At 46.3% G+C, this 18,830-nt stretch overlaps 2 protein-coding genes across 3 annotated transcripts; both read right to left on the bottom strand.

The window, feature by feature from the left end:
• Positions 1-62: 62 nt before the first annotated feature.
• LOC100825093 (sorting and assembly machinery component 50 homolog A) lies at positions 63-3,657 on the bottom strand. Its single transcript, XM_003566110.4, has 4 exons — positions 3,079-3,657; positions 1,232-1,714; positions 573-1,082; positions 63-476 (listed from the first exon to the last, which is right to left on the bottom strand). Exons 1-4 carry the CDS (start codon positions 3,580-3,582, stop codon positions 393-395), a joined length of 1,581 nt encoding a protein of 526 aa, XP_003566158.1. The 5' UTR covers positions 3,583-3,657; the 3' UTR covers positions 63-392.
• A 3,147-nt stretch (positions 3,658-6,804) lies between these two features.
• Positions 6,805-12,293, bottom strand: LOC100824484 (protein MALE DISCOVERER 2). 2 transcript variants are annotated; one of them, XM_024459898.1, is made up of 9 exons: positions 11,652-12,293; positions 11,423-11,558; positions 10,844-10,915; positions 9,907-10,041; positions 9,706-9,825; positions 8,361-8,836; positions 8,014-8,204; positions 7,797-7,929; positions 6,805-7,700 (listed from the first exon to the last, which is right to left on the bottom strand). In XM_024459898.1, the coding sequence occupies exons 1-9, from the start codon at positions 11,740-11,742 to the stop codon at positions 7,135-7,137; spliced, it is 1,920 nt and encodes a 639-aa protein (XP_024315666.1). In that variant the 5' UTR covers positions 11,743-12,293; the 3' UTR covers positions 6,805-7,134. The 2 variants fall into 2 exon arrangements, with proteins under 2 accessions (XP_024315666.1, XP_003566156.1); XM_003566108.4 differs by having other exon boundaries at positions 8,361-8,821; positions 11,652-12,291.
• Between the last annotated feature and the right edge of the window lie 6,537 nt (positions 12,294-18,830).

The following is an 18,830-nucleotide window of genomic DNA, read 5'->3' as shown; positions in this document are numbered from 1 at the left end:
CGAAACAAGTGAAATCTACAATTTTGGGCAGACTGGTTCACAATTCACAACATAGTATCCAGTTATATGAATATTAGTGCCCACCTAAAATTTTATTATATCCACCGCTGCAGGGCGAGTATTTGAGCCGTACATCATATCTATGAGACATTGAGACCGGGGCACATCATTAGTGTGTTAAGGGAAGGGAACTCTTTAGAAATCCAAAACGCCAAACATTGCAAGACACTCCAGGCTCCTGATGCCCAAAGAATCACATGCTTAGTCAGTGAAACGCAAATCTGGTTGTTGACCAGTTTTCTTGAGAAACAAAAGGGTACAAGGAGGAGCAAATTGGTCAACGCAGGGGCAAAGGACGCTATTTCTGCTGCTGAACACTTGATTGCAAGTCTCTACAAGGGCGAGGAGAAGCTGAACTGAATTCCAGTCTTTCCACAATCATGCTCAGATTGCTTCAGAATATAACAGTAGTTCACCTGAATAAATGCAGCAAAATAAATTGGTTAGCCACGAAGCAGGTATGCATGGTCTGCAATTTGGCAAAGGGAATCGAAAATGCAATTGAAATATACCTCCACCCGGAAAAGTTTAGTAGGTAAGATTATGCCAACGCCAGCAGAGCTCCTAAATGTGCGCTGGAATTCAGCAAATGAAAAGTTCTTGTACTCATTCTCCGATAATTTCGCAAGGTTCCCAGCAGTGAGAAATGCATGACCATGTATTCCAGCATCTCTAAATAACTTCAGAGGCAGATCGAAAGAAAGGTCAGCAAAGGCAGAAACAGCAAGATCACCACCTAAGTAATCCCTCCCTGGAAGAGCAGAGTCATTTTCAGATGCGCTGGGGACAAGCCTTCGAGGTTCTGTTGGACCAACTCCTCTTGTTCTAAAACCCAATAAGGATGATATTCCACCCAAGCTGCAAACTGGAGAAGAATGACCTCCAAGGTTGAATCTATCAGTCACAGGTGAAGAAGAATTCATAAATCCTCTTCCTAGTGGAAGAATGACACCCGCTCCCAGGCCAACATTGAGAGCAGCATTATAGAATCCAAAAGGCACGGCACAGCGTACATCGAACTCCTGAAGCAAAGTAATATCGTAAGAGAATAGAGGTGACAAGGATACTTCTCTATCATTTGAGGAACGAGCAAAAAGAGGAGAGAAAAACCAAATAAAGGATTAGAGCAACAGAAATCATGAAAAAGGGAACATAGGAAGCTGAATAGGACCTGACGGAAAAATCTTAATCCTTTGTTATCCCAAAGACCACCAACTTGAGAGGTCGAGAGAAACGCATATCCTTGTGTGGGCCTGAGATGTGAGTCCCTTCGATCAATCTTGTATGTATATTTCAATGCAGATAGGAAGTTATGCCCTAACTGTCTTCTTATGGACTTTGATGCGCCATGTGTTGGATCAGTTAAGGTCCGCCACATAAGGTTATAAGACAAGTCATGGTGCATGGTTGAAACCAAACCAAATGAAAGACCAAGCAGGCGCTCCTTGTATGATGAAAACTTCAGCCAATCTTGTGACAACAATGATGCCCGAGCCATCAAGGGTGTTGATATTGATTTAAATCTTGGTAGCCTGACTCCAATGCCAAGTTCTGATGTTTGGTCCCAACCATATGCAACTGATGCATCCCACAGGTCCCCGTAGCCAGCCAGGTTCTTCAATTTAAGCGACCCTTCCAGTGACCAAGACCGTGCCTACAAATGTGATGAATACACAACCACACATCAGATTTCAAAACCTCTCAAATGGTTAGCGTAGCTGATTAGCATGTGATATGCAGTAATCCTAATAGTGATGTTTTCTGCTCTTATGCTGCCGGTAGACGGTAGTCTAGGTTCAATACACATTACGACCTACAAATTTATGCTTGCACTAAGTATTGGTACTCAGTACAGGATAAAGTTACCAATGAAACAAAATGAGTTAAGTACTTCTCAATAAAAGTATATTTGAACAAAATACAGGACAGTATGAGTTGAAATATCCCTCAGAAAAAATCACAATCACATTTTATGTTGCTTGAAGCAAAGTGAAACATATGCTGAACCTCAGCAATTGCAGTTCTTTCTTGAGTATCACAAAACAAAAACTGGTAAAACACTAGTAGAATGTGCAGAAGAGCAAGCAAACAAGAGAAAGACAACATTTTCATGACAGCTGGTACGTCAACATATAAGTGTGCCAGTTGCATGTTGAATTCCAACAAGTAAACTCACAGCTTGACTCGGGAAAATTCCATGACATATAGTTGGAGATGTAGGCCATATCAATATCAGGTCCATACCATTAGGTCTGTATCTCCATGCTTTTTCATTGTTTCATTCTACGAATCAAATCGGCTCTAACGAATTCAGATCATCAGCTAAGAAAATTGTCCAAGGCATCAGATGTAGAATTGTACATTATTTGTTATGAAGTGTCCCAAGTCTTCCTCCTTTCTTAAAGAGCCCTTGTTTCCTTTTCTTCACTTTTGCAAGTATACCATGCAGCATTAAATGAAATTTACTAATAAATTTAAGTACAATGGCAGCATCATAGTTAACTTAGAGCACCCAGCTGAGTTAAGCAGCCTAGTGTTACTGTCTTGCCAATGTGCTTAGCTGAATCCTTAGGGCCTGCTTGGATTGTTGTATTTTTGGTGGGTGGGCTCGTTTTAGTTCGACTTTTGGGGGAGTTAAACTAAATACCAGCCTCTCCCACAAAAACAACAACATTCCAAGCAGGGTTTTAGATGAATCTTTTCTCCATGCCCCCCTGGAAATTTACTTATCTAGTTCATTTATTACACAGTTCTTCGGTAATTGGACTGCATTACAGTAGAGGGGTACAATCTCCATTAGTGATGTGTGTCCAGAAGCAGGAACTCGTGATAAATGATAAGTCATACAAATAAGCATAAGTAAACTACAATTCCAGGAAAATTGTGGTAGCTAGTAACTACGAATCTAGATCTCAATCGAGGCCCCATCTATCAACGAGTGTTGCTCCAACTCTCTAGCTACAAGCAATCAGATAATACAATGCAATCGCCACAAATCGAACCAAATGGAGAGCGCACCTCGGGCTTGGAGTAGACACCGGCGGTTCCTGAGACGGGATTGGCGGCCTCGACGACTTCGACGACGACATTGGTGGTGCCGGGCAGCTCGGGTGGGCCCGCATCGAGCGTGATATTGACGGCGTCGAACACATCGAGCCCGCGCAGCCGCGCGCTAGCGATGGTCGCGGCGCGCAGCAGGTCCTGCACAGTGACAGCGGCGCGGAGGAGTTCGGCGACCTCCGCCTCGATGAGCTCCTCCCGCGTTTTTCTGTTGCCCTTGATGATGACGTCGTGGACACGGATTTCCACAGGGTCCGATGAGAGCCTCCGGAATACGGACTGCACCTTCTCCCGCTCGACAGCTGCGGCCGCCGGCCCGTCCAGCTCCTCCTCCTCCTCGTCGTACTCCTCCTCAGCAAGTTCATCGGATTCGACCCAGGGTTCCGGCACGTGGGTTCCGGTGTTAGGGGTATTAGGGTTTTGGTCGGCGGCGGAATCAGGGTCGGCGGCGGCGGCGGCCATGGTGGGGTTTGGGGAAAGAGTTGTTCGGTGTTTCAGGGAAGTCTTTCGTGCTTACCAAGCAGGCAAATGCTGTCGCGATGCGAATGCTCGCGTCGCGCATCCCGGTTTAGCAGGCCGGCGCAGTAAAAGCCCATTTAAAGTTAGCGCAAAGCCTTCTGTAAAAAAACTCGTGCAACAGAGCCCAGCTTGGTAAGCCGTTTTCTGGCCCATACCCGCATGTTAGTTGGAGTTGTAAACTTTCTTTCTGCCAAAAAACGTAGTACTCATAGCAACCGCCAATGTATATGAAAAAATAGAGGTGAGAGAAATTGTACAAATAATTCTATAATTGATGGGGTATATACTACTGGCATTTGTGCATAATTAAAACGGGATGTACATTATACTGGATTTAGCCGGTTTGATTTGGATATTGGATTTAGCCGGTTTGATGGAAAAGAGAATGTTGGATTTAACCGGTTTGACGGATAAAAGGATCGTGAATTCACCCTAGGGCATGTACGCTAGTTAAGATGATAAGCTCGTCTTCACCCTTCATGTTATTTAGAGATTACAATAGAACATCGTTATACAATGAATTATACTCTCCATAATAAAGTTGTAAGAGATTACAATAGAACATCGATCGTTATACAAAGTTGAGTACTAAACCGGTAAGACATGTGGATAAGAGATGACATCCGGTAAGAGATGATCAGACGGAGTACTTTAATTAGGCAAAAGTAAAGCTTTTTTCAAGTCAGTAAACATCCTGTTTGACATTGCAAAGAGAAACCATTGTGTATATATACACCCTTTCTTGCGATGCAGGATCTGAAAGCCCCAAGATCAGATGCTAACGTCAGTGGCGAGCACCGGCCGGCATGGCTGAGATTCTCCAGAACCCACCCGGCTGAGACAGTGTTTTTATATGGCTTAATCAGATCAGCCGCAACTTAAAAAACACGATTAGTGGCTGGCTAGTACTACTCCGTACAGCACTGTTCTTCTGTCCGAACGGTGCTCCTGAGAAAGGCTTCTAGTAGCATCCTAGTAACTTCAGGAAAAAAACAATACCGTATCGATGCCGTTCAGTTGTGCAGATCAGTGTGCAGTGGCCCGGTGCTACCGTTAGAACGGTCAGCCTCTGTGACTGACCACTGACTAATTAAACTGTCTCGTGGGGTAGATCTCGTGCGTTTTCTGATCTGCATCTACACACATGCACAGAGAAACCTCCGCCCCTCGAGCCCGAATCTGCATAGAACAATCCAATCCGGAGCTTCAAACAACACGGGACAAGCTGTTACTAATTATTTTTCTTTCGGGTACAAATATTTTTTGCAAATTGTATACATGAAGTGTACGTTTTGCAACTCGCAAGGTGTGCCGAGGCAATCAAATCTCATGTTTTGCTTCTATGCTCTCCCTACCTCGACTTGTTTGAACTTAGATTCGGCACCATGACCAAAACTGATAAGATTGGTTCATCCTGCACAAACAGACAGGAAAGAAAGTGTCACCGGCCCGTTCCACCAGAAGCGGCTGCGTTTCCTTTGTGCAACCTCCATTGAGGCCTATAAACAGCATCACGGGAAGCCGAGAGCTCCAGCACGCCGGCCGAACCAACGCTCAACCACTAGCGTCGCCTTTGCTGGTACGCGTTCGCACCAATGCCCAAAGCCTCAACCACCTCACCACGTCCACGCGGCCTTTTATACGCTTGATGCGTCACGCCAGTGCATGACACTGTCGCGACGCAGCGCGAGTTGCCTTACTTGCGTAGGCAACGGCGCCGCATACACAAAGACCCGGCGGACTGGCTCGCGGCCGGTCGCCAGCATACATGGAGATCGTGACGGCCAGGAGCTCGTCCTCCGGGGAGCGTCCGCAGCAAGTGCGGCGGCGCAAGGCGAGCGACGGGCACGTCGTGGCGCAGCTGCTCGACTCGCCGCTCCCCACGCCGCGCCGCTCGTGCTGCGGGTCGGCGGCGGACACGCCTCGCAGCGTGCGCGGCGCCAGCGCCGGCGCGTCGTCGCCGCAGCGGACGTACGTGCCTTTCTCGTGGGAGAGCTCCCCGGGCGTGCCCAAGGTCGCGTACGGCGGGAACGGGATGCCGCTGGGACGGGACGTGATGCCCCCTCCTCGGCCACCGCCGGGGCGGGGCCACGGCACCGGCATCGGCATGGGCACCCCGTGGCACTACGCCACCCGGGCGTCCTACCATGGCCACACCACCACTGACGCGACGAGCAGCGCCGGCGGCGATGACGACGACACCTTTTCCGACGCGCTGGACAGGATCTCGTCGTCCGACAGGCTCGCAGCGCTGTCGGCCCGCCTGAGCTCCATCGACGGCCGCGGCGGCGCGTCGCGGCGCCTGTCGAGCTTCATCATGGACCGGTTCCTCCCCGCCGCCAACGCCATCGCCACGACGTCCACCGAGAAGAAACGCGCCAAGAAATCCCCACGCCGCCGCCGAGCCGCGCCGCGCTGCTCCAAGCACGAAGACGAGGCGGAGGCGCCCGCCGCGGCCTGGCGCGAGACGCACACGCTCCCCTCTCTCCGGCGGGAGCAGAATTACCAGGACGCAGACCACTTGACGCAGCACGCGTGGCGTCTCGAAGAAGAAGAAGCGCGAGGCGATGATCAGACGTCTCCGGCTCCGAGCCCGAGGGCGTGCGGGTTCCTGGTGCTCTTCCCCTGGAGCGTCAAGCCGGTGGTGCTCTGCGGGTTCCCGAGGAGCCCGGCCCCGCCACGTCCCGTCCGGACGCCACGGGCCGACGCGGTGGCCTCCCCTCCACGCCGGAGCACCACGCTAGGCGACGTCCTGGTGAAGGAGAGCAGGCTACGGAACGGCATCGGCAGCGGCAGGATGTCGCACTGGTACGAGGAGAAGAGCGGCAGTGGCAAGGAGTGGTCGAGCGCGAGTGCCGGATCCGGGCTGGGCATGTCCATTCTCGGAACGAGCAAGCGGTACTGCGCCGATGCCAGGAAGGCGCTGAGCAGGCTGGCGCGCTCGGCGACGGACAATGGAGGCAGCAGCCCGAGGATCGGCAGGGAGAGAAGGAGCGGCAAGCCGGCCGCTTCGACGCTGGGGTCGACGTCGGGGAGGATGCCGCAGCTGAAGCCGCCGTCAGAGTCGTGGCTTAGCCATGCGCGCGGGAGCAATGCTGTGAATAACAGGAGGTGATGTGATCGACGCGAGAGCCAGCCAAAAACTGCACATATATGCTGATGCTGTTTGCATAGATTTATGTTCTCTCAACTGCTCAAAACAAATCTTTTCAAACTTGGGACGCTGTGAACATATACCTGTTCAGTTTGTCCACTGTTTGTTTGGCATATCTTTGCACTCTACAAGCTTTCCAGGATTTACTAGTGAAAATCCAAAAAACAAACAAAAAGGATCTACTAATAAAGAATGAAAGAATAACGTTTCTACCGCAGGCATATATGTACAGCAAGCCCTGCCCTAAGAACACCGAACTGTACATTTTTTTTTCCTTTCATCAAATGAACAGTATCGCAGAATTGCCGCAAGACTGTTTGCACAGTGACTCGTATATTTCTCTATGCCGTGATGATTTCAAGTTCAGCCCACCACAATGCACTATTCCTTGGGATTACTTGATCTTGCGAAAACCCAGTGATCTCTTGCATCCTTCTGGTTACCGCCGCCAGTGTCGGCCTCTGCCTGGGGTAATCACTTATGCACCATATTATCAGCTCTGTGAGTGCTCTGACATGCTCCTCAGGGACTGCTTTGAGTGTTGAGTCGACCATACCCATCAAGGGCTTTTCGCCGGTGAGGTACCGGTGCGCCCATAGAATTAGGAGGCCGCTATCATCAGAAAATGGACGCCTTCCAGAGATGGACTCGAGCAGAAGCAAAGCAAACTTATACACTGTGGTGCACTCATCGGAGGCGTTGAACTCATCTTCGTCTTCTTTCTTGTTGCCGCCAAAACTGATGTCTGAAACCTTTGCAGCGTTGTCTTCAGTCAGGTATATGCATGAAGAGTTCAGATTTCTTAGGATTACAGGAGGGTTCTGCTGGTGCATGTGGTTCAGACAGTATATTACTCCCATCGCTATCCTTAGGCGTGACTGCCAATTCAATTGCTCAGCCTCTTTAACTGCAAAGAATTGTTTCAATGTTAATTAAGAATAACTGCTAGTACCATGAGTCATCTTGGCGAGAAGAGTAACAAAATAAACTATGGAGTTGTTACCATGCAAGTGTTCAAATAGTGATCCATTTGGAACATACTCAAACACCATCATCCGAGTAAATGGTTCTTCTTCTTTACAGTAACCCAAAAGGTTCACGAAATTCTTATGGTTCACTTGTGACAAGACTTCAACCTAGAACACCACATTTTATGCATGTTAGAAACTCACAATTTTACAGTGTGGAAACATAATCAAACAGAAAAAACAGTTAGATACCTTATTCTTGAATTCTGCTTCAGCTATAGGAGACCACCTGTAGGAATATTTTATCAATGTAGACACAACAGCTATTTCTGCTCCACATGGAAGAGTTCCTTTATACAGTGTACATCCAGGTAGTGTACCAATTACATTGCTGAAACCTTCACAGGCTGTTTCGAGTTCTGACCGTCTGAATGAAGTTATGCCTGCAAAACACGAGTTAGAAGTTTGACTCTTAAATTTGATGGTTGCATCAAAAGAAACACAATATTGTAAATAAGCCAAACTCATAGAAATGCAATTTACCAAAGACTTAATAAAATAAGCAAACAAAAAGAAAATCCATAAGCACAGAAACCAACCTTCCAGGTTACTGGCCTGTAATTGCCTGCTACTTCCAGTTGGAGACAAGGGCACAACAATGCTAGTCTTCCTGCGGCGGTAGCAAAAAAATATTGCCGCTGACAAGGTTACAACCGCAAAACAAATTGCTGCTCCTATGAATGCATATATTTTTGAAGAGCTGCGCTTCTTGTTCTTGCTCTCTTTACTTGACATGTGGTCTTTGTTGGGAGATACAGTATGGGCAGGGGAGGTGACAGGTTCAGAAGGAGGTGGCGCCAGTGGAGAATTTGGTGGAGCAAGGGCATGCTTGGGATGCGAAACTGGTGGTGTTGGATTCTGGGGAGGATCTTTGACTGAGAAAAAAGGGTTCCCATCTGATGGTTCTAGTACAGAAGTTTCAGCACCAAGCATCTCATCCTTCAGAGAAAGTTCTTGTTTGCTTGCTAGAATTCTTCTGATTGTAGCATTCTCCTTACTCCTACATGGCGAATAACTGAATATTAGGAGAACAAACAATCAAGTTTGCTGTGAAATTTATTCCTAAAAAGGAAGCAGTAAAATCTTCAAGTCCTAGATAATCTTAACAAAACATATTCAATCACATTTTCATCTTTCCTACTTATAAAGTTTGGAGTTGGTGGTCGTCAATTCACTTTTTCTAACCCTTCTCTTGTCACCCCTGACATGTAGATTATAAGAACTCATGAGTTGAAACTTCAAGTCATAATCCTCCCTTACATAATCTCTAGTACTGAATTTGCTCTCCAATCTCCATGAGTTTGGGTTTAGAGTTCAAATTCAGCAAAACTTGTCATCAGGCTTTATGTCATTGGTTCATAAGCTGACTATCATGTTGTCTTCAGTTGAATTTTTTTTCTTGAGGATTCCGTAGAAAGCACGGGCACAAAACTAGTCATGGACTAAAAACACAAGTATCCTTAGGAAATAAGTCGGTGCCTCATGCCATACAATAAACAGAACTCCATAGATGTGTTACAGAATTATTACAATCACAAAATATTTACAGCAGTCTTCATACTTATTGCCTTATTGGTGTTCAAGTAAAAGAAGCACTCAACAAGCCACCCATCCATTTGTAGCATAGAGGCAGCAACCTTAGACTTGCTAAGGAAGATTGGTATATATTTTACCATTTTTGTCGAGGAACAGATTTTTAAGCAGTTTAAATTTCTCTGTACTTAGGTTGAAATACATAATTCAAGCCATTTCAGATATCACTGACATCATGCAATAGAATCAGGGTGTGTCTTTCAGCCCCTGTTTCATTTAAATTTGAATCCAAGCCTTGCACGAATCACAAGTTTAATACTCAGATATGAGGCAGATGCACCTTAGACAAACCTTGCAGTGGGCATCCTATTTGATGGAGTCCTGCCTTGATGAACCTGGGACTCGCAGTGACTGATGAGCTCATTTAATTCAAGTGGTAAACCACCAGAAAATCTGTTTCCTTTAAGAAAGCTGCAGTTCAAGTTGTAAAGTTAGGTCTAGTTGCAAAGTTAAACTGACATGAAAAAAAAATGTTTTGGAGTTCTCACGCACAGAAATTCTAGGGAGAAAAGCTCTGGTGGAATTGGTCCATGGAAGTTATTGTACCCCAGATCTAAAACCTGCAAGTCCCATAAATCTCCTATCTCTGTAGGGATGATACCGTAGAAAGAGTTCTTGTGCAGGATGCTGTATGGATGGAAGAAATTAAAATCAAAATATTCTGAAGGAGGAACACCATCTTGCAAGTAATACAAGTCCATAGCATATACAAAATCAAAATATGAAGACATATAAGATGCTATTCGGTGAATGCCTGAACAGGTATACGTACCAACAAGATAGCTGATTCCACTAATGAGTGGAAGACGTTAATTCAGTTCGTAACTCAGATAGCTCTATGCAATGGAGAACAAGCATGGCCAAGGATTGTATGTTAGTGGGTGTTGGTGTGGAGATTGTTTTCCATCAAACAATCGTAGAAATGAATTAGATCAATGCAGATTTCTGTGGCCACGGACTGTCTTCACTTACTGATTTGTAACTGAAGTGCTCTTACTGGTTAATTAAAATAAGAACAGTTCCCAGAAAATAATTAGAATAAGAATGGAGAAAACAACAACTTAGCATCTGATGAACTATTCTAATTCCAACCGTTATCACTAACATATTCCCAAAACTTCCCTAGATTCAAGGAGAAACGCATGTCTTGTATCGACTAGATGCCAAGAAAGAATATGCAGCATGCTAATGATCTGCCTGAATTGAAAGCTCAAAGGATAAGGTCATATGCCCTTGAAAAAATTATCATACATGATACACAGTTTCAGTTTTACTGCCAAGCATTGACCACAGCACAAAAAGTATGCTGATTCAGTTGTAGTTCCAGAATTATGAAATATAACACTGGTAAAAGTGTGAAACGTGTAATATTGTGAAAAACATAGTGTTGATAAAACATGTCACTGAAGTAAGTACAAAATATGCTTACAGAGAATGCATATGTGTAAGCTGTCCAATCTCCGGAGGTAACACACCCTTTAGACCAAGATTTGCTAAGTTCCTACAGCAATTGCAAAGAGAAGTTTAGGGCAAAACATCAACATAGATATGATCAATCAGTGCACAGGGAGACACCGGAAAAATCAAGCATTAGAAACAATGCTAATTTACCATGGAGCAAAATAGCTGCATAAAATGCACAACCTATTCTAAACACCCTCATGCCAGACTGCCCTCGGAACTGGATGTTCAACAAAATGCCAATGTCACAAAAAACCAAAAGGCTGATACTCCACATAGGAATTTGAAAAGAACCTCCTAGTATCAGAATGATCAACAAATTGTCAATCCAAAAAATGATGCTCCCTAAATGCAGAGGATATGTCTTCTTTTAGAAAAAGAAAATGACAATTAAAATCCCATCGATGCAAGATAACATAATACAAGTAATACAAAAATCGAAACGCAAGATTTCATCATTCAATCTAAATTGCAATCCATTCCTTCCAAATATAGAAATGATAAATTTGTGTTCCATTCCATCTTTAGCTGTGCAAAAACAACTTACAGGCCAATCACCCGTCCATCATCCGAGCACTCCACACCAAACCAAGAACAAGGGCCAGCGTTCCCTTCATCCCAATCCAGCAGAGCATGAGATGGATCATCTTCTATCGTATCCTTAAACCTCAGAAGAACAAGACCTGCAATTCAGCAACAAAACCCTAAACAGAGTCAAAACAAAAAGCTGGGCAATAAACCCACCGAAAGAAGCAATTCAAATCACAACTCGGTACCTTCATGATTCAGAGACGCACACAGCTCAAACCCCATCAAGAACCAGAACAAGAAGCATACCACCGGACCTCTCCTCCGATAGTTCTCCATGCCTGAAGCAACTTCAGAAGAGCACGACCCGAGAGAAGCACCGAAGCCCGCTCCGCTCGTGCTGCTCCTCCGAAAACTGGCGCTAGAAGCCCTAATTCCAATCCCTCCCTCTACTCTTGAGCGATTCGGATAGAACGGGGGCTGCGTGCTTCGGATTCGGCGGCCGGAAATGTGGAGCGGATCAAGCGGAAAAAAAGCCAAGGGGAGAGAGAAGAAAACCACTAGAATAGCCGCCAAGAAAGAATCAACAGGCGAACGAGTAGCCAAAATCGCTCCCTCGACGAGCCTAATCTCGGTGGATCCGACGAAAAGTACTACTGGCACTAACAAAAAAGAGAAAGGGGAGGCCGCAACGACAGAGAAGGGGTGTGTGAATGCTGGTGGCGGTGGGACGCGCAATCCGACGCAACCGGGATGCGCACGCGGAGAAGAATGGAATCGTTCAAACGGGTTGCAAGAGAAAAGGCGGCGTCCGTTCCTTTGCTCCAAAATACTCGATGCTGATGAGAGATGAGAATTGGGAAGATACTCTACGGAGTACTAAATTAGTAATTCGTATACGACGTTACTAGGAGTATAATTTTCCAATTTTCTGTTGGACGAAAATAATTGTGCATATCCACTCCGCGTAAGATTGACTTGGCAAGTGCTTTGCTTCGAGACAGAGACAGGTGAGGGTCAATGGCTGTTTTCTTTTTGAAAGATGGTCAATTGCTGTTGGAAGTTGGAACCGAAGCTAAAACAAGCGTGAAAAAACCGGATGCGCACGCACCAATGTACAGGAGTACTAGCCTAGCTCCGGGGAAATCTATCTCGCTGTGCTGATGTTTCTGGGTGTTGTTTGCTCAACTTACACAATTTCTGAACTCGAGTAATACCTTTTTAGCTTTTTGCTATATCTAAGTTATTTGACTTTTAGTTTGATTTTTCAGCTGTTGATTTGTGCTTTAACATTCAAAATGGATGATGAAAAAAAGATAAAATGAGATCTAGATAATAAATCCAACGGGTCTGATTTCTCAACTTAGATTTAAACATGTTGTTTAAAGATCGAGCAACTTAAATAAAGCCACACCTACCCTTTTTTTCTCAAAAAAGAATCCCCACGCTAAAATCAGTTATTTCCACCCTAAGATATTCGGAGAAAATGTGCTCTTCTCCGCTGCCTTGCCTAAATGCTGGTCCATTTAAGTCGATCATTTGTAATCTCCTCCCATCAGTAAATCCTCCTTCTCGCTTGTAAAGTTTAATTTTTTAATTAAGTTGTGATGGTTGGATTTCGCCCGCCGTAGTAAAAAGGATTTTTATTTATTTATGTGTCCCTCCTTCCTTAGATGTACTCAGAAATACTCAGGCCTCATAACTGTGCTCGCTTCTACCCCTCCCCCTTTCGGCGATTCCTCGCAAATGCCCTCACGAAGCACTTCCTAACGGTCAAGCCCCTTTGACCCTTTGCCTCCGACAGGTGGGCCGCGGGCAGCGCTAACAGGTGGGGCCAAAGCGGCGTTCTGACGTGTGGAACGACGAGGATGCAGTGCAAGCGAGCAGGGGCTTAACGGGTCCGGTGGTTTTACATGTGGGCCAGGGTGCAGCATGACGGGTAGGGGCGGTCGGATGAGCTTACATGTGGGCCGACACCAGGAATGACAGGTGGGGGCGGGTGTCGACTTAGCTGACATGTGGACCGGTGTCAGGAATGACAGGTGAGTCCATCAATGTGCACACTCAGTTAAAGATGGCTATCGAATCCTGGTCAACAAAAGTGAACCTTCTCATATGAAGCTTACAATTATGTATGTGAGCATCATTTCCAATAGAGATGACTTAATTAGTTTGTTCTAGAGCTGCAACATAATCGAATCCTAGTCAACAAAAGTCCTTGACCACCCCCACCTGTTATTCCTGGCGTCGGCCCACATGTCAGCTAAGTCGACCCCCGCCCCCACCTGTCATTCCTGGTGTCGGCCCACATGTAAGCTCATCTGACCGCCCCCACCAGTCATGCCGCGTCCTGGCCTGCATGTAAGGACACCGGACCCGTTAAGCCCCTGCCCGCTTGCGCTGCATCCTCGTCGCCCCACACGTCAGCACGCCGCTTTGGGCCCACCTGTCAGCGTTGCCTGCGGCCCACCTGTCGGAAGCAAACGGTCAAAGGGGCTTGACCGTTAGGAAGTGCTCCGTGAGGGCATTTGCGAGGAATCATCGAAGGAGGCAGGGGTAGAAGCGAGCACAGTTATGAGGCCTGGGTATTTCTGAGTACAGCTAAGAAAGGAGGGGCACAGAAATAAAAAAACCCTAGTAAAAAAATATTGGCTACATATAATGTACCTATTTTGCTTCTGTCCCATCATCATCCCATTCCTCTTCCTCCTCTGACAATGAATCTCTATCCTTGCGCATCTGCAAAAGCATGGACCATCCTAATTCAATCCTACTCTAGTAAATTGCATTGTACAAGATTTTTTAGGGAAAGAAAGAAGAGAAAAAAGTACCTTGGCCCAATTTTGTCGAACACCTGGAGTACACCGACCTTGAGGATGTCCGGAATCAATAGTCTGGCAGTGGAGGAGCTCGGATGCAGGCCGGAATCGGTGGCACGGAGGCGTGATCACGGCGTCATAGTGGCCCTTCCATTGCTTGCGATGGCGGACCGGGGAGACGGGGATCCACTCGAGCGTGCCAAAGGTTGTGCGCAGGGTTGTAGGAGGCCTGGACATAACCACAGCATGCCACTTAGGGTTATGGCGAGCTTGAGGCGGCCGAGAATGTGTCGTGGTGGCGGGCTATGGCACAAAGACATTATCTTTACTACTACTTAATTTGCAGTTGGTGGTACCCACATGTCCTTGAGGATATAAAAAAGAAAAAAGAAAACATATTAAAGCGGGTTGTCCTTGAGGATATAGTCCACATGCCGCTTCGCCACAAGCCGGAACATCACCGGCGGCGTCGCCTGCAGTCCGGAGTAAAAATTAAGATGTGGATTTGAGATCATTGTTGTTTTTTTTATGCGCATGCACACCTGGGGTGTATTGGATTAGGGGTGTTGACTGGAGACATTGGGGAGAAGGGTGCACACGACAGTTGACGCGGAACGACCGATTTCCAAAGAGAATGTCTGGGTGGGGCATTTATGTCTTGTTTACTTTGAATTTTGTGATACAACTTATCCCATTAAAAAAGCTCTATTTTTAAATGGAATTTACCGTTTTCCAAATTCTAGAAATCAGGCTAGGGGGCGGCGCCCCCCCCCCCCCCCCCCCCCCGCTCTGTTTGCCTTTGATGGCCAAACAATGGGAGTAAAACAAGGAAAATTTCAGTAATCAAGAAACAGGAGGAGTGTAGGACCAGATCTAATACATATGTATCCGAAAATGGACGATGTAATACACTGCTTGCTATCAATGACTAGGCAGTCCCCGGCTTTGATTAATGCCGGGATGAACGATGGGCGTCCATATATATACACCCGTGCACTGCAGTCTGCCAAAAGGACAGACACAAACTTGCCCGTGTTGATGCAAGAGCAGCCTCATCGTCAAAATAAAACCGGGTCTGGGAGGAAAAAAGGGGACCCGTCAGAGATCTCCGTAGAGCCGTTGAAGTCTCACTAGAGATCAAGAACCCATAGAAGCGACGTGATGGGCGTGCGTGAAGCCTTCGACTGACTGCTCCGCACGCTGCCTAGGCAGATCGTCAGCGCATCACGTGTGGTCGGCCGGACAAGCATGCCAGGAGTTATTAGGGCATCTCCAATGGTGGTTGATACTAACTTTTTTTTCCCTTTTTAATATGTTTTCTTTTTTCTTATTCCTTTCTCTTTTTTGATGGACCCACATGTCATCCTCTCTTCATTCTTGGTACCCGTGTAGTAGCGGTTACTTCTAACCAATACTTACTTATGATATTTATCTCTACTTCACATTGCCTATGTCGCCTCCTATTCCTCCTTCTACAGTCCTCCACCGACTCCCCTGTTGCCGGCAGGATCTGACTTCATGAAGACGAAAGGAGGATGCAGGTGGGAGGAGAAAGGGTACGAGAGAGCCGCACTGCAGTTGTAGAGGAGGGAGAGCTGCTAGGGTTCCGTGAGAGACATTTGATGCTTAGCAGGCCGTCTCAGCCCAGATAACATGCCGTCTTAGCCCAGTTAACCGGGTGACGCCGATTTTTCTACGGGAGCAGCGGCCCATGAGGACAGGCGCCCTAGATCGGACGGCTTGAAGGTCAACATGGCGAGATCCGACGGTCAATAGGGTTGATAGCGTGAGAGGGCAGGAAGGAGGCTCAGTTTTACTGTCCTAAATTCCTTGCAAATTCCAATCGGAAATATTATATGGTCCCGTTAATTCCTCACTCCTCCGAGTTAATTCCTCTCTCCCCGGTAGTTGCCTTTGAGATTGATTGGAGGAGGCAATTAAGGAAGGGAGGAAATTAAGGGGTGATTAAAGCACCATTTTCTCCCTCGATCGTGCCCTGTCTTGATCAACGGGATTTTAGAAATTGGCCATTTATACCCGAACGGAGGGAGTATATATATCTGTATTGCCTTCTTCCTAGCAGAAAGTGAAGAGATAAGCCCTCCTTCCACACTATACTCCATTGGTGCCGCGGCTCTTGATCTGAGGTTGCTTCTCTCAAACAATTCAGCGATGGAGTTAACAAGAAAGGTGTCCATTGTTTCCATCCTCATCCTCTGCGTACTTCTACTGCATTCAGGTAAGAATCATGTCTTTTTGAGTCTTTTTTATGCAAACATGTAAGCTCTCTCCCATCGCAGACATCATTGAGTGCCATCCTCAAAAATATCTTACCATTGTTCCCTGCATGCAATGTACATGAATCTGCAGGCCCGGTGCTTGCTGACAACGATGATTGTTGGACAGCGTCTCCGGATTTCGGCTGGTGCAAGACCGCCAAATGCAGGGGTCATTGTGTAGACCGCGGCTTCGTCGACGGGCGGTGTAATTGGAAGTTTCCTGACCTAGGAGTCTGTGAATGCCGGAATCCAAACTGCAAGCACACGGCAGCCGGTCCTGATCATTCAAGGGATTAAACCCGGAGTAGTGCGTGTGATAGACATGTATCATCTCCTAATTAACGTGTTCCATCCATTGCTACATGAAGAAATAATATAAATATTTTTAAAAGGTTTGCTACTAACAAAACATATTGCTCATTTTCCGCTGGCACCTCGAGCTTCTGGGTGAGCTTGGTGCACGGAAAAGTTGTGAGGCCTAATTCAATACAACCCCCCTCCCAAACTTAGAAGGGTAGGATGGTTTTTTAACGTTTTTTCTTTTACTTCCTTTTGCTCTCCTTTTGCTTAATCTTTTTCTTTCTCCTGCCTCCTTCTTCTCTCGCAAAGTATCTGTAGCCTAAAATATTATTTCTACAATTTCATCGGTGAGATTGTGCGAAATTGTGTGAAATTTCGTCTCGATCCGACGGTGAAATCTCCGGCCAACTCCAAAACACCAAGTGTTGTTCGGATTCCTTGCGGCCGTTCGTAACACCACGAATGTCTGACTTGTTCGCATGTTTCCCGTTGATCCAATCATTATTTTGACAACCCCTTCGGTGAGATTGTGCGGAATTTTGTCTACCAACACAGTGTAAAATTTCGTCGCGATCCGACAGTTGAATCTCCAGAAAACTTAAAAATACCGAGTGTTGTTTGAATTTCTCGCGTACCTGCGAGACAGCACAAACGTCCAAATTGTTCGCACGTTACCCGCTTCCTCAAGAAAGATTTCGACGATCCCTTCGGTGAGAATGTGCGGAATTTTGTATAGCACTACAATGTGAAATTTCGTCGTGATCCAACGGTGGAATCTCCCGAAAATTGTAAAACACCGAGCGCTGTTTGGATTTCTCGCAGCGAATGCATATTTACAGGACTAGAAAAAACAAAAATAGTCACGGAGGCAACAAGTGTTGACCCAGTGGAACGCCCGCTCTCCCATCTCCGGGGTCAATAGTCTTTGGATATAAATGTAGCGCTGAACCACCTGGACGGAACAATTTGTTTCTCCTTGCTCTCTTACCCTGGATCATGCCCAGCAAAAGTTTTCTCTATATGCGTTGCCCGCTCCTATCCATACCTCCATGGCAACTCAATCCTCTTCCACGTGCGGCCTCCCCCTATGGGATTTACTTACTTTACAATTTTCATCATTTGTCAGGGTTGTGCGGTACATAGCTAAGCTGACCTGGTGTGACATAGAGCGAAGAGTGTTGATGGTTTTACCGAATATGGAGTACTAGTAGAGCACATAGATCGAGTGCCAATTTTCCTTTGTGTCTTTAAATTATTTTCTTGAGAAATTCCACTGTTTTTTTTCTTTTGTGGTCATCGGCGCTGCTCCCCTTTACACACAACTTGCGACCTAGCTCTTCATCTCGCATCTCCTAGTGGTCGGTGTAGTTGGCCTCGAACTGCTTGCACATGGCCTTCCTCATACATGGCCTTCTTCTTCCAAGACATCGAGTTCCAATTAGTGGTTCGCGAACACAGCAACGCAACGCTCTCTCGCCGAAAAACATGCTCAAAGCAAAGCAATCATGTACGCGAGGCAGTGGCGACCGGAGGAGGCAAAGGAGCCCGTGACTTAGAATTAGAAGTACTTGAAATGCATGCACATGTGGGATTATGATACCAGGATTTGATTTCTAACCACTTGAAAATAGAGAGTTTCTCACATCATTTTTTTGTTGGTTACTAGTGTTACACGATTACTTAGCAAAGCACAGCCACTATCATGCACATGCATGCAGGCATACAGAAAACCTCTGCAACCATAACTGAACTGCTTTTCTTTAGGGAAATAACTGAACTGCTTTGATCCTGGCCGCCGGAGTACGGTGGACAGCGGGCAAAATCAGCAGTCCAATAAGTTATTTTTTTTAGGCAACAGTCGAATACGTGATTCATAGACATTAGCCTATAGGAACACAAATCAAGCAAGAGATAGTGCTTTAGACTTGAGAGCTCACCGGAAAGACAAGCCAGGTTATGGCCGATGGATGGCAGCCGCGTCTTCCACGGCCAGCAAATCTAGTTCTCCTGTGGCGCCAAATCAGCTAGT

This window comes from Brachypodium distachyon, chromosome 2, assembly GCF_000005505.3.
Source record: "Brachypodium distachyon strain Bd21 chromosome 2, Brachypodium_distachyon_v3.0, whole genome shotgun sequence".
Taxonomy (NCBI): Eukaryota; Viridiplantae; Streptophyta; class Magnoliopsida; order Poales; family Poaceae; genus Brachypodium; species Brachypodium distachyon.
This window is presented reverse-complemented; position numbering and strand designations above follow the sequence as displayed.

Bases quoted from the DNA above. Each gene is read 5' to 3' on its own strand.
- LOC100824484 (XM_024459898.1), bottom strand. From the start codon at position 11,742: ATGGAGAACTATCGGAGGAGAGGTCCGGTGGTATGCTTCTTGTTCTGG. The intron at 11,559-11,651 runs GTACCGAGTTGT...GCTGAATTGCAG, and splicing joins TGCGTCTCTGAATCATGAAG to GTCTTGTTCTTCTGAGGTTT. The intron at 8,205-8,360 runs GTTGGTTTCTGT...CGTGTTTTGCAG, and splicing joins ACAGGCCAGTAACCTGGAAG to GCATAACTTCATTCAGACGG.
- LOC100825093 (XM_003566110.4), bottom strand. From the start codon at position 3,582: ATGGCCGCCGCCGCCGCCGACCCTGATTCCGCCGCCGACCAAAACCCT. The intron at 1,715-3,078 runs GTGCGCTCTCCA...TCACATTTGTAG, and splicing joins GTGTCTACTCCAAGCCCGAG to GCACGGTCTTGGTCACTGGA. The intron at 1,083-1,231 runs GTCCTATTCAGC...ACTTTGCTTCAG, and splicing joins GATTAAGATTTTTCCGTCAG to GAGTTCGATGTACGCTGTGC.